Source organism: Rhinopithecus bieti, unplaced genomic scaffold (assembly GCF_001698545.2).
Source record: "Rhinopithecus bieti isolate Rb0 unplaced genomic scaffold, ASM169854v2 scaffold_36448, whole genome shotgun sequence".
NCBI classification, from domain to species: domain Eukaryota; kingdom Metazoa; phylum Chordata; class Mammalia; order Primates; family Cercopithecidae; genus Rhinopithecus; species Rhinopithecus bieti.
The window spans coordinates 5,587-21,008 of NW_016815304.1; the positions used below are offsets into that span (position 1 = coordinate 5,587).

The 15,422-nt window shown below is 45.4% G+C and overlaps 1 protein-coding gene across 1 annotated transcript in view; it reads right to left on the reverse strand.

Annotated features, from left to right (window-relative positions):
- Positions 1 to 15,422, reverse strand: part of LOC108515904 (collagen alpha-1(XXII) chain) — a 184,218-nt gene that overhangs the window by 4,553 nt on the left and 164,243 nt on the right. Inside the window, exon 22 of the mRNA XM_017853085.1 lies at positions 13,436 to 13,489. Within this exon, the coding sequence (XP_017708574.1) occupies positions 13,436 to 13,489 (54 nt within the window). The remainder of the gene's footprint in view (positions 1 to 13,435; positions 13,490 to 15,422) is intronic.

Below are 15,422 nucleotides of genomic sequence, written 5' to 3' on the forward strand. Positions count from 1 at the left end.
TTTTTTTTTTTTTTTTTTTTTTTTTTGAGACAGATTCTCACTCTGTTGGACAGGCTGGAGTGCAGTGGCACAATCTCGGCTCACTGCAACCCCCACCTCCCAGGTTCAAGTGATTCTCCTGCTTCAGCCTCCTGAGTAGCTGAGATTACAGGCACATGCCACCATGCCTGGCTAATTGTTTGTATTTTTAGTAGAGACGGGGTTTCACCATGTTGGTCAGGCTGGTCTCGAACTCCTGACCTTGTGATCCGCCTACTTCGGCCTCCCCAAGTGCTGGGATTACAGGCATGAGCCACCGTGCCCAGCCAGGCCTTTTTCTTACCTTCGACTGTGCCCAGACTATCCCACTGTTTCCCCACTGATCCGCATCTTTCTCATTTCTTCCCGCTCTCCACCCCTTCTTTTCTCCTTTCCTTCCTTTTCTCTTTTCCTTTCTTCCTTCCCTCCTTTTTTCCTTCCTCTCATATTTAATGAGCAACTAGTATGTGCTGAACCTAGGAAACAGGCTGTGATCCTTCTACCCACACCCTCCCAAAAGCAGCCCTTCCCCAGGCGCGATGGGCTACACAGTGTTGCCATACTCTCCTGCCTCCACTTCAGAACACCACCATCAAACCAAGGTCTGTCTTCTACACATAATCCTCAAGGAGGTTGATGCCACTTTATTAAGGGAACAAAGGTATTAGGGTTGCAGATGACGGAAGTTTGGTGGAGCTCAGAGGCAAATGTTCTTTACGAAGCTTCAAGTCCTAAAATCTCAGGGGTCTCACACATTAGACTTAGCCCATTGTGGTTGAAAGTGGAAGATAAAGTTCTGCCTCTTTCTCCCGCTTAGTTGTCCACATACTCAATCCTCCTAAATGCCGAGTCCCGGGGACACCGGCAGGATTAAGGTATGGCCTCTGCCCATAAGGGGCTCGTAGTTTGATAAGAAGGCAGACACAAGCCCATGTAATGACCACTCAGCCTGTGCTGGGCATGCGGCAGCATCAGGAGCTCCTGGTTCTGCCTAAATAGCTTAAGCAGATGTCCCAGGGAGGTGGTGCTGATGTAATGTTGGAAGGAGAAAGAAGAGCTTCCCAGTGGGACAAAAATTGACTGCAGGGAACAGCATAGGAAAGTGTACAGAGGCAGCTGAGAGCCAGACATTGGCAAAGACTGTGTGTCACCCAGGATGGGAGGCTGTAGGATGCAGTCAGCAAGCAGTCGTGAAGGTCTTGAATGGCCTGGACCAAGCACAGCCCCCCAAGGGGTCAGGGGTTTCAAGTGACCACACAACCTGGTCCAATCTATGCTGGCCCTAGGAGCAACAGGGAGGATGAATTAAGGCTGATCAAGCTGCTTCTCTCACTGCCCAGCATAACCCATAATGCCACCTTGGGCCAGCCCACCATTCTCTCTCCCCAGAACCACTGCAATAGCCTCCTCAACAATGCCTCCCTTAACACATTGGTCATTGCACTTTTCCCCTCAAAGCAGCCAGGATGATATCATTAAAACATAAATTATGTCGCGTCTCCTCCGCTCAAAACACTGCAATGCCTCTCAGCTCACTTAGAGCAGAACTTTAATGACCTCCAGCCTGCCCTCCACGAACTCATTTCCTCCAACCCTCTTCCCATTTCCATGTACTTTGTTCCCACCTCCAGCCACACTGGCCTCCCACCTCCACCTTGAATCTGCCAAATGCATTCCAAACTGAATGTCTGTCCACTGGCGTTTCCTTCTGCCTGGGTTTGTTCCCCAGGTATTCACACAGATCAATTCTTCAATTCAATTTGCTTTCTGCTCAAATGCTCCTTTAACGGAATGTCCTCTTTGGCCAGCCTCACCAGAATAGCACTCCCGCTGTCCCATTGTGTCCTCTCACCCTGCTGTAATTTCCTTAGTGTGGATCCTCACCATATGTACCATTGGCATTCGTGCTTATTTACTGTATGTCTACCCCTACTGGGACACAAGCCACCTGAAAGTGGAGTCGGGCTCTGTTTTTGTTTGATGCTATATACTGTGGCTCTGGACAGTGCCTGCCACATGGTGGACACTCAATAGACATTTGTGGGCTGAATAAATTGCCCCTTTCAGAACTATGCAGTCCCAAGTTATGACGGTGGCACTGGGGAGAGCAGTGAAAAGTAAGAGAAAAGTGATATCAGAGAGGAAGGGAAGATATAACTTGGAGATTTATTGACTAGCAGAGAGAGTGAGTGAGCCTGGTGTAGAAGCCCCTGGATCCACACCTTTGAGCTACGGAATGCATCAGGCTGGAGGGTGTGATGATGTCTGGGTCACAATGAGTTTCTTGATACTTGCCAGGTAGAATTCAAAATGTGATCACACATACCTTCAGAAGACAGCCAAGCCTTGGAGGCACTGGGTTTCTCCATCCATCTGATCCTGCTCTGATTAATGCAGACATCGGGAAGCTAATCATAAGACAGCTAAGAGTTGTCAGTTCCCCTTCCTCAGGGAAAGGAAACCAGACACCTTCCATTTTCTATCTAGACAGACACCCCCTCCAATTGCTTCTAGGTGACTCTATAGAGAGTCACTGGTTATTTACAAGATGAATAAACCATTTTCCCTCAAGGTCAGTGGGAGGACCCAGTGAATAATCATCGGAAGTTAGAATCCAAGCCAGCAATGTAACTGTGTTGAGAGAAAAGACTGAAAGGAGAGATTGGAATATCTAATAGTTGGTAGGAAAGGATGAGAGAGAAGGGATGCAGGGCCATGATTGAGCAGAATGACTCATTAAGATGCCAATGTGGTCGGGGGATGAAGCATCAGTTCCCTCTCCGGGGTGACACGATCACCATTTGGGGATGCAGCAAGGTCTCAGCAGCTCTTCGCTTCCTCAGCTGACCCCAGGATCTTATGTAACAACGTTACTCATGCTCAGGAAGGTGAACACCTAAGTTGACAACAGGATTTGTAAAAGGCACGAATGCAGGAGGTGTTCCTGTGCCAGGAAAGTTGAATCAATTGGTCTGGAAGAGCAGGTGTATGGGCAAGTAGGAGGCACGTGGTGGACAAGAGAGAAATGAAAGAAACACATCTATGGAAGCGAACATCATAAGCATTAGGTTTTCAGCAAGGAGAAAAAAACCAAAAAGGTGGCAAGAGGCCAGAGAAAGAAAAGTGTCAGAGCAGGTCTTTCATGGGTCATCCATGAAGGGGCATCACCCAGAGAAACCTCAGGGTAACGTCTCTCTGGCCTTTCTACCTTCCACACCCCCAGCGTCATGGGCCATTCCAGTGTCTCTCAAAGCTGGCCTTCCTTTCTGTAGCCACAGCCACAAGAACCCACCCTGTTCCCAGGCCCAGTCTCTTCCTTTAGGCCCTCCTGGGCCAACCTGTGCAAGCAGGTTACCCTTCCCAAAGGGTGAAAGAAGCTCTGTCCAAGTCACTTCTCTTCTCTTAAGTAGTTAGAGGAGCTTCATTATCCCAAAGACATATCTGAGCTGTTTGATTTGGAGATTCCAAGCCCTGGGATTCTAACCTACCTTTTCAATTTGGTGTCCAGGGTTCACACCACTGTCTCCCAAGCAAGAGCCCAAATGGACTGCTTAGCTCAGCCCCAAACACCCGCTTAGGACTTCTGATGCCTGAGCCGTTGCCATGCTGCTCCCTCTGTCTGTAATCCTCCCTTCACAGCTCAGCCCACCAAAATCACATCCCAATTCAGTGCCACCTCTTCCATGAAGTTTCAGCAGTAATGATAAATAACAGTTTGAACGATGAGAAATAAATACTTGAGACATGGATTCCCCGGAGCCACCCAAGAGCTAACAAGTCAGAATTGCCAGGGGTGGGGTACAAAGCTCCAAGTGAGTAGAATCAAAGGAATTCTCTGTGTTCTTTCTCTCAACCCCTTTCCTCTATGATATTGTAATGAAAAGAAGTCTAAATCTAAGGTACATTGGAAGGATAAGCCATTTAACTTGCTGAGTCTTTGTTTTCCCACATGGAAGATTATAATCATGATAATTATTTCAAAAGATAATAGGAGAAGAAATGATTTAATATTTGAGGAAGTTATTTATAAAACACAATAAAGCATCCCTCAACTGTAACAGACAGTGATAAGAATGAGGAGGAAGATGATAATGACTATGAGGAAGAAATAGTGAGAGTCATATTCTGGCTACTTTGTGTTCTTGTAGTGGGTGATAGACTGTGTGCCAAATAGATCTGGTTTCAAAATCTCAACCTCCTAGCAGTGCCACAGAGTTTAAATTAGATGATGCCCACAAAGTACTTAGTAATAGTGATTATGGTGAGGACAGTGGTAGCAGTTGGTGATTTTGATGATAATGATGGTGGTGGTGGTGGTGGTCATGGGGTCTTGTGGTGGCATTGATGGTGATGGCATTAATGGTGATGGTGGTGATAGTGGAGTTGATGGTGATGGTGGTAGTGATGGTGATGGTTGAGTTGATGGTGATGGTGATAATGGTGATGATAGTAGTTATGGTGATGATAGTAGTGATGGTGATGGTGATGGTGATGGTAGAGTTGATGATGATGGTGGTGATGGTGATGATAGTAGTTATGGTGATGGTGATGGTAGAGTTGATGATGGTGATGGTGATGAGTGTAGTGATGGTGATAGTGATGGTAGAGTTGATGATGGTGATGGTGATGATAGTAGTGATGGTGATAGTGATGGTAGAGTTGATGATGGTGATGGTGATGATAGTAGTGATGGTGATAGTGATGGTAGAGTTGATGATGGTGATGGTGATGATAGTAGTGATGGTGATAGTGATGGTAGAGTTGATGATGGTGATGGTGATGATAGTAGTGATGGTGATAGTGATGGTAGAGTTGATGATGGTGATGGTGATGATAGTAGTGATGGTGATAGTGATGGTAGAGTTGATGATGGTGATGGTGATGATAGTAGTGATGGTGATAGTGATGGTAGAGTTGATGATGGTGATGGTGATGATAGTAGTGATGGTGATAGTGATGGTAGAGTTGATGATGGTGATGGTGATGATAGTAGTGATGGTGATAGTGATGGTAGAGTTGATGATGGTGATGGTGGTAGTGATTGTGATGGTGATGGTGGAGTTGATGGTGATGGTGGTAGTGATGGTGATGGTAGAGTTGATGGTGATGGTGATGGTAGAGTTGATGATGATGGTAGTAGCGATTATGATGGTGATGGTGGTAATGGTGGTGGTGATCGTGGTGATGGTGATGGTAGAGTTGATGGTGATGGTGGTAGTGATCATGATGGTGATGGTGGAGTTGATGGTGATGGTGATGGTAGAGTTGATGATGATGGTGGTAGTGATTATGATGGTGATGGTGGTAATGGTGGTGGTGATCGTGGTGATGGTGATGGTAGAGTTGATGGTGATGGTGGTAGTGATCGTGATGGTGATGGTGGAGTTGATGATGACGGTAGTAGTGATTATGATGGTGGAGTAGATGATGATGGTGGTAGTGATCGTGATGGCGATGGTGGAGTTGATGGTGATGGTGGTAATGGTGGTAATGGTGGTGGTGATCGTGGTGATGATGATGGTGATGCTGCTAACATTATTGGTGGTGGTGGTGGTGATAGCAGCAACTCTAGTAATGGTAGATGTAGCAGCGGCTATGTAACCTCTGCAGTTTTGTCCCATAACTGGTTGCAGAGATTTGAAAAATGCTAGAGAAAACAAATATTGTGGAAATAAAGAGCTGTTTTACTAACAATAGGCCTGTTTCTTGTCATTTTTCTTTTTTTCTCTTTTAAACTGCTACCCAGCACAATATCTGGATTAAGTGTTTATAATTTATCAAGAGGGCGGATTTTTCAAGCCATTCTGAATGCCCAGATGCTGAGCGGAACTGGTATTTCCAAGGTTTCCTGTCTGCCCACGGAGAGGAGGAAAGCCTAGAAATTCAGAACAGCAATTCTCTCCCAGCCAGGATGAGTTAACAGTCATCTGAGGGGCCATTAACAGATAAAAGGATTGCTTGTGCAACTGATTCTAATATGTGCCGTATGGTCTTCTGCTCAGTTCCTGTTCTCCAGGCCTCCAAATGTCAAACATGATTATTTTCTACTGGTTAGAGCTGAAACCAGGTGTGCAGGGAAAACCTAGGGTGTCCTGATATAAACCCTGGCTTCATGCCATGAAATGAATCAAACAGTAGCCTAGGATCCAAACAACACTGTTACCATCTGGTAGAGCAGGAAAAGGCAGGAAAAAGATTTTAGAATGAAAAAGGAAAACAAATTCAACCTAGGCTGCCACTGCAGAAAAAGACTGGCCATGTTTCCTTCCTCAAATCTACTAGAAATCAGAGCTGGTGGGCCAGATAAACTTCGACAATAATGAGACCCTTGGTTCCAAGGGAAAGCCAGGCATTAAGCTGATGCGTGTCCAATGCATCCTATTGGACAGGCATGGTCAGGTATTGAACACCCTAGATCTATTTAAAGCATGCACAGCAAGGACAGTTAACTTCCATGTTAGAAATCTGATGTGCACATGGGTACACACACACACACACACAACACACACACTCATACTCACAATATTGAAGCAAAGAGGGTGGAGAATTTGGAGCCAGGCAGATCTCATGCCCCAGGTTTAAGTACCCCCATTACCTACAGCCTGGGTGACACTCAGTAATTTGATGTACACCTTTAAGTCTTAGACTCCTAATTAGTAGAATGGGACTAAAACCACAGTATCTCATAGAATCCTTGTGGGAATTAAATGAGAATCATGGGTGCAAACAGTTCCCAAGGGAAGTGCCTGCTATGCAGGGACTATTCAATCAATGTTATTTCCTTTCTTCCTTCTCTTAGCTATACAACTTTAAAGAGAGATTCCATTTTTAACATGTGTTCTTAAAGTAAATGACACAGTCAAGAACACCATGGGATGGGTGGGGAGTACTGCCATCTTTGTAAGAGGGGACATCTTGTTGGATAGGATCACCTCTCCAGTCCTCATCTATTGATGAGAAGGAAGAGAAACCAGAAGATATTGAGAAAACGATCAGAGGAACCGAAAAGGTTGTCACCCGCTGTGGGAAGAGCAATGACAAAGATCTAAGTGACCTTGAGAAGGTCATTCACGTTTCTGGACATATTTCTCACTGTGAGTCTCAAAGATCCCTGCTGCCACAATGCTTCTATAGACATTCCAAAGTTTACATTTTGTTGGAATGTGTCACAATATACAATTTTTTTTTAGCAATTTTTCTTTTTTTCTTTTTTTTATCTTCCAGAGAAGATGAAAGACGATGTCTAGGCGATTTCAGCCGAGACTCAGTGCCACAGAGCAAGGCAAGGTGTAAGAAGGGACCACGTTCTCTTCTCCAAAATGAGGCATCCCCTGTGGAAGGTGAGAACCCAGGTGACCAGGCACCCAGTTCTGAATCTTGTCCTCTTCTAGTCATTCACTTATGTTCCCTAACTGTAGGAGATTATGTTAATGCCATTATCTATTATGCATATTTTATATGCATATTCCTATTGTATTTATAACTATGTATGTGTCTATAAAATATGTATGTTTTACAGGTGTGAGGGACTCTTCTCATTACTGTGGTTACAAAATAAATAAGAAAAGTCCTTCCTCTCACAGTCTTACATTCTACTAAAGAAAACAAAACAAATTCTCAAATAAGAAAAATATCAGATAAATCTGCAGAAAATTAAAATGGGATGGTGTGAGAAAAACAGTGACAGCCATTTTGAGGTGGATGATTTGGGCATGACAATTTTTTTATTGGAAAAGTGAGCCTCCTGGAAGCTCTGAAAGGTTCCACTGCTGCAGTGGCCTTGAGCCAGGCTGGTTCTTCTGCTGAAACATTCCAGATTCAGATGCAACTGCAGCATCTCTCATTTCAGCTAGGTGACAGCGCTCCCTGATCAACCTCCTTAATGCTGAGCTCAGACAACAGGCAGGAAATTAAAGCCCTGGAAAGAGAAATGCAGTCCTTCTCTATCTCTCTGCCTGGTGACTGCTACCACCCTCCAGCAGGCGAGCGGGCGGGTGGGCGGACGTCTCCTGCAGCTCCGGGGATGGCATGGAGCGTGCCTTGCTCTCAATTCTCCCTTTCACCATGTCAATGTGGAAAAATACCAGCTTTGTCCAAAATGAATGCATTTGCTTTGCCGAGGATTATCCTGTCTGCCTGTTGCTAATCTCTAAAATAAAGGGCCTGGGTTCTGTTGCCCCCCACCCCATGTTTAGTGTCTGTCTCTCCATGCCCAAGTTCCTGCCTGCTGTCAGCCGTCAGCCTCGTCTCTTCCCCTTGCACAGCCTCAGCATGTGCAGTGATGCCCAGGAGCTCTTCTGAGTGATGTTTCAATTGAAGTTGATGAGGAGGAAATGACAGGTCATGGCAAGGGAAGGAGAGAGATAATTTTTTGAATAAGTCATTTTGTCTCGCATTTTCCTGACTCAGCCAGAGACTGACTGAACAGGAAGCTGCCTCCAAGCCCACAACATTACAATTTGCTTCTACTCCCTTTTTCTCCATAGATGCAGGCACTGAGCTAGCAATATCCATAGGACAGAACACAACCTGAATCAGGGAATTACCCATGATGACTGAAAGGCCATGGGCCCCCCAAAACCCACTTGCTCATCGTCCATGATTCACTAGAGGAAGCAGGACAAGTGGGGAGCCATCCTCTGTGTTGCTCTGCACCCTGTGCTAATGCTCCCACCATCCTGCCTTGTCACTCTTGGTTCACTCTCCTCTGCTAGACGCTGGGCCTTTCAGAGCATGACTTCTGCCCTTTCTTCAGCATGGCCTCCACCTGGCATCTGACCTGAACCAGGATGGGTGCTCAGAAGCCCTGTGCTCTGCCCAGCCCCTGCCCTTTCTCAGTGGATCACCGTGGCAGCCTCCTAACTGGCCTCCTTCCTGCAGTCTGTTCTCAACACAACACGACACGTGAATGCGTTTAGGGCACAACCCGGGCCCTGCCACTGCAACCCTTGAAACCCCAGAATGAGCAACCACAACCAGAAATGTATGGGATCGGCCCATCTTGAACATGAAATTATTTCATGCAGCTTCCAGAAGCAGTGCTCATAGATTTAGGTAAAATAATGGTATTATGGGTTTGTGTCTCTTAAGATTCCTTCTCTTTTGGAGACAACATACTGAAATATTTAGAAACAACATGATGTGATGATTTTAGGACTTGTTTTCAGTGAATTCAGTGGTGGGTAGAAGTGAGTGTTGGTTTATATAAAATAAGTTTTTCAATCATTTATAAGTGTTGAGTGGGTTTGGGGTATATGAAGTTTCATTTTACTGTCCTTTCTACTTTTGTGGATGATCAATCATCATAAAATATTTCATCATAAAACATTTTTTTCATCGTAAATTTGTTTTTCATCATAAAACATTTTTTGAAAACATGTAAAAGCTGCATTGGTTACTTGCAGTAAAAGCCAAAGTCCTTATGATGGCCCACGAAGCCTGAAATGAACCTCTTCTCCTGCCAGGCCCCTTGCTGGGTCCAGCCACATGGACCTCTGGGCTCTAACACTCCGCACCTGTGCCTGCCCCAGGACCTTCTGCCTGTCAGGCTCTTCCCCAGCTATCAGTTTGACCAACATCCTCACCTCCAGAGGGCCTGTTCAAGGAAAATTGTCTTCATTGGGCCTTCCTACATCATCTGCTTACATGCTGTTACGTTTCTTTCCCCCTGCCTGCCAGAATATAAACAGCATGCGGGCAGGAGGTTCTTTCTTATTCCTGAACTACTCACTTGCCTACAACAATGCCTGGTACCCAGTAGATACAGAAGAAATATTTGTTGAATGGATGAATCTATGGAAGGAAAGGTGAGAACAAAAGGGGCAGGAAGGAATAAAAGCAAGTAAAAGAAAAACAGCAAAAAAGTTGGAAAAGGGAACACAAGAGGAAGAAAAGAGGAACTGGTTGAGAGTCCCCAGTATGATGCCAGCAGAGCCTGAACTAGAAGCCATGACTGCAGCCATTTTAATTATACCAATGAGTTTCCAAACTGAAGAAGAAGAAGTCCAGGACAAAGCTGATGGGCATAAGCAAGTATGCAGAGGCAGGATGCCTTCTCAAGGGGGCACTTCCCATACCCAAAACACTGATTTCAATGCTCCCATTGACTCCCATGGAAAACTCATGCACTCCTGCAAGGCCACCTCAAACATCACCTTTTCCTTTGGATGTGCCAGTTTCCAGCCCCCGTGATCCTCTCAGCAGACTCCCTCAAGCTGAGATCCCTCTATCCTCTGAACATCTCTAGTCTTCCTCAGTCTCCACTGAGGTCACCTATTTACATGCACTGAGCTCCTTAGCCGACCTGTGAGCTCTAGTAGCTGAGACCTTAATGTTTTCAGAAAATCCCAAAGCATTTAGCATAGTGCACAGGCATCACAAGAACTCAACATGAGCTTTCTGACAGACTGACACATGGAAAGAAAGAAGGGAGAAAATGAGAAGTCGGGCTTTGGGGACACACAGCCCCAAGTGCGAATCCCTGAGGGGCCACTGATGGCTGTGCTGTATCAGAGCCTGTCCTTCATCTGCAGAAACGGGGATGGCAGGGCTGTTATGGGAGCTGCCATGTAATTGGAGCTCAATAAACACCTTATCCTACCTTTGCCCATCATCACTGTACCCCAAACGCTCACCTTGCTTGCTCCTCTGGATCTCCTTGTTTTATTCCTCAAATCTCCAGACCCCGGTGCATTGCCCAATTTCCAAGTCCTGTGGATTGTGTTAAGCTCAGACCAGGCCAAGCACCATTGCATGGGTAGCTGGTATTGCTCAGAAGGGTAAAAGGTGTTTCTGAAGATGACAATAGTCACCCTGGGAAGCACACCCAGCAAGTTTAAAGAAGTTGTATCTAAGAAGGTGATATGGTTTGGCTGTGACCCCACCCAAATCTCATCTTGACTTGTAGCTCCCATAATTTCCATGTGTTGTGGGAGGGACCTGGTGGGAGATGATTGAATCACGGGGGCAGTTTCCCTCATACTGTTCTCGTGGCAGTGAATAAATCTCACAAGATTTGATGGTTTTACAAGGGAAACCCCTTTCACTTGGTTCTCATTCTCTCCTTGCTGCCACATAAAGCATGTCTTTCACCTTCTGCCACGATTGTGAGACCTCCCCAGCCCCATGGAACTGTGAGTCCATTAAACCTCTTTTCCTTTATAAATTACACAGTCTTGGGTATGTCTATCAGCAGCATGAAAATGGACTAATACAGAAGGTATGAGTCTGATGAGTGAGCTCTGGGCAAGATGTTCCCTCCTCACCTTAATAAGACTAAATTAGATAAAGATGTAGATTTTAAAATCCTTCACAGTCATCTTTATATAAACAGTTCCACCCATCATCTAATTCTACTTTGGAAAAGTAACAATTGCCCAAGTTCAATACAAAATGAAAAAAGCTTCATGTAAACGTTAATTACATAAATGGACAAAGATTGTTGTTTTCTCTTAAGACTGTGCAGGAGCATGTTGAGAGAATGACAGCCATGTCAGCTGTCACATCATGCTGCCCAACCAGGGCCAAGTTCCTTCCTGAGCACTTTTTCTCCTAACAACACAACTGGTGACGCCTTCCCCACTGTAGCAAGAAGTAAACCGACCTAGAGTTGGGAGTTCACCAGGTGACTTGCAAGGGTCACACAGCTGCTGAGAAGTGGAGCGGTGCTCCAATCCCAGGTGCATCTTGTTCTGAAGTCCAGGATCCTTCCACTCTACGGAGGAGGGAGACACCTGGCTTTGACCCACCTGCCTGCCTCACTTGACTGACAGGGAAACAGAGCCAGGGCTGGGGATGCTGAATGGGAAGTGGGGGCGAGTGAATCTCTGATACGGTTTGACTGTGTCCCTACCCAAATCTCATCTTGAATTGTAACTCCCACAGTTCCCACATACTGTGGGAGGAACCCGGTAGGAGGTGATTGAATTATGGGGGGATGTCTATTCCCATGCTGTTCTCATGATAGTAAATGAGCCTCAGAAGAGCCGATGGTTTTAAAAACAGGAGTTTCCCGACACAAGCTCTCTCTTTGCCTGCTGCCATCCATGTAAGACGTAACTTGCTCCTCCTTGCCTTTTGCCATGATTGTGGGGCCTCCCCAGCCATGTGGAACTGTAAGTCCATTAATCCTCTTTCTTTGGTAAATTGCCCAGTCTTGGGTATGTGTTTATCAGCAGCGTGAGAACAGACTAATACAATCTCTTTCACCCAGTGCACCTTCATGATGCCTTTCCGCATCTCACCTGGCCTTAAAATAAATTATTTGTAGAATCTTGAGAATTCAAAAGGGTTATAGGAGACACAGTTCTCTGAAAACCAAAGACTGAAGTTAACTAGTGGGTAAGTACAGGTTGGAGTCAGCGCTGAATTAGAAGAGCAAGCTATCCCCTTTCAGAACTGAGGATGTGAAGTGTGATAGGGAGGCAACCCCCTTAGATGAAGTCAATCCACAGCAAAATATATGGCACCATCCACGTCACTGAGCTATGGATTGTCCAGGCTAAGAGAAGCCATACGTGGCATGAGGGCTGCCTCTCCCAGATGCCAGGACTCCATTCCCACCCACCCATCAGTGGTGAAAACCTCCAGAGGCAGGAAGCTCACTGGTCCCTGGAGCTACCTGTCCCATCTCTGGATGCCTGTGGCCCTCAGATTGTTAACCACGTGAACTAGTAAAAAGTGGTACAAGCTTAAGGGTTACAGTTCAAAAAATGTGAGCTTACTTCCTGCCCTGTGCCAGGCACCTTGGTGGGAACTGGGGACACAGAGTTGAGTCTGGCTTTCAGTCCAGTTTGCTGTGGGAGCATCGGAGGGGATGGGGGTACAACCCAAGCATGGTTCTGCAGACCTCCTCAGAATGTATGGCATTGTTTCAAGAGCTGAACTTACTGGTGAATCATAACCTTACAGTGTACACAATCTAGATAGGAAAACAGGTGCTTAAATTAATATATCATATTCAATAGCATGGATATATTAGATGCACAGCTATATCATTTCACCCCTATTTTTTCTCACTTTTCTCAAGACTTCCATTTTCTCAAGACTTAGCTCAAATATCATCTCCTTCAAGAAGCCCCCCAGTCTGGGTCAGTTGCTTCTTCTCTGTGTACCCTCATCACTGGGCTTCCCCACTCTGGGGCTGTGATCACCCAGTGGATTCATGTCTCTCTCTATATGACTCGTGGCAGACAACAGACTGGTCTCCACATCCCAGAGGCCCAACTCAAGGCAGAACACATAGTAGAACCTCAACCATGTTTGAAGAACTGAATCCAACCCTTCATTCTACTTCCAATATTCATTTCAAGCCCCTGAAACTGACACTGTCTTTCTTCTCTGCATGGCATTATAAAATAGGAACCAGCGTGGGTGATGTGGGTGAGCTGAGGAATCACAAAGAAAAGAGTTTACTTACTCGGAGACCTTGCAAACCAGGAGGTCCATCCCTGCCTTCTGGGCCTATTGGACCCTTTAGGAGAGACACAAAGGAAAAAAAGAGAGAAACATAATGGTAAATGCAGGGCTTAAATTCTAAAGCTTAGGCTTCAGAATCTCACCCTCACTGAATAGTGTAATACCATCCCATTCCAATGGGGAAATTGGGAGGTCCCATTGTCTCAAACCGATAACACTTTAAAACATGTACATCTATCTGATCTGATTAAGTATGTTGAACAGTTAGGATGTAAGAAACATAGTTCATACTTTATACTGAGTACTGTAAGCATCCAATAGCTTGCTTTAGTGGTTTGCATAAAGCACACAGAAACAAATTGTCTGGAACCTAAGTGTCTTTGATTCTAAGCCCAGTGCCCTTTCCCTGTAGCCTGCTGGCTCAGTAAGAACTGGCATAGACTATCTGACCCTCAGGCAACGGTGATATGTAAAACATGACAGTCCGGACAAATGAATGAAATTGCCTAGGAAAGACCAATTTCAATTAACCAAGGAACATTGGCGCAGGGAGGAGTCATACTGACCTCATTCAAATCCTGCCCCCTCGTCCTGTCTCGATTCTGCCGCATGAGCTCAGGCAAGTCACTTGGTGCCGTTAAACCTCAGTTATCTCACCTCTGAAGTGGGGATGATACAACCAACTACTGAGCAGTTATGAATGGGTTCTAAAGTTGGGGCACAGCACCCAGGTCCCCTGACAGAACCCTGATTTTTTCCATAGAATGAGGCATACCATGTGAGTGGGAAACTGAAACCCTAAGCTTAAGCTGTGACTCTATCACCACTTCCGGGTGAATTTGGCCAGAAATGCTCTCTCTGCACTTCAATTTCCCCACCTTCAATAAATATTATTTTCCTGATGATCATACTAATAGCTACTGCTGCTAAATTTTGCATAACTATACGTGACCAAGCTTCTTTTAGGTCAAAGGTCTTTTCTCTTAATAACGCCATGTAAATGAATAAATCAATGGACAAACTGCAGTAATTAAAGGTGTGGATCTCTCTTCCTAACAAGAAGTCTGTTGAGCTCAGGACACACAGAAAGAGAAGGCCCTAAAGGCACGTGTCTTTTAAGCGTCAAGAAATGCTTGGCATTGATCTACATGGCTGGCCCTTTAGTGGCTCCACCAGACACTGGTAAAACTATCAGAGCCTCTTTCATCTTGGGGAAAGGATGAAAGATGCCAGCATTTGGATGCAGAATGCTGAACGCTGTTTCCATTTCGAGAATGGGATATATTTTCCTCTCTCTGGGATTGCTGAACACAAACTCAAAATTTTCCATTCTCAACAGAAGTCACTGAAGCCAGCTTCTCAGTTCAATTCAATCCAATGAATATTTACAAAGTATCTGCTCTGCAGAAGGCCCCGAGCTAGGTGCTGCCAGGGATTCAAAAGCAGATAGAAGTGACAATTGATATCAGCATTGGGCTCAGTTGGCTCCATGACTCTCTGCTTCAGAGAGCAGCTCATTTAACCCCATAGTATATTTACGTAAGAGAAGATGCCTGCAGCAGATTTCCAAGTGAAGCGTGAATCGCATGAGGATCAGAGATTAAGCAGTGTCACCAAAGTTACAGAATTACTTGGTGGACAAATTGGGCCATGAAATCAGGTGCTCTAGTTCCTAATCCCAAGTGCCTTCCATGGCCCTATTTCTGTAAGCTCACACTAGTCAGGTTCACTTTCGTGGCCCTCTTGAACACCTGTGGCAGGGCTCTCTCTACAAGCGTGTGTTAAGTTCCTATCATGTGATAAACCCTGTGGGCTGAGAGACGGGAGAGATATTGGTCCTCGCCTAAAGAATCTTATAGTCTTGGGCCTCTCATTACTGTTCTTCTCTTAATAAGGCCTTTAGTTAGGCTGTTTGCTTTTTGAACACTCCCAAGGGAGTCTTATCAATAACATCATGCATTGTACTAAATCCCATTCTGTCTAGGCTA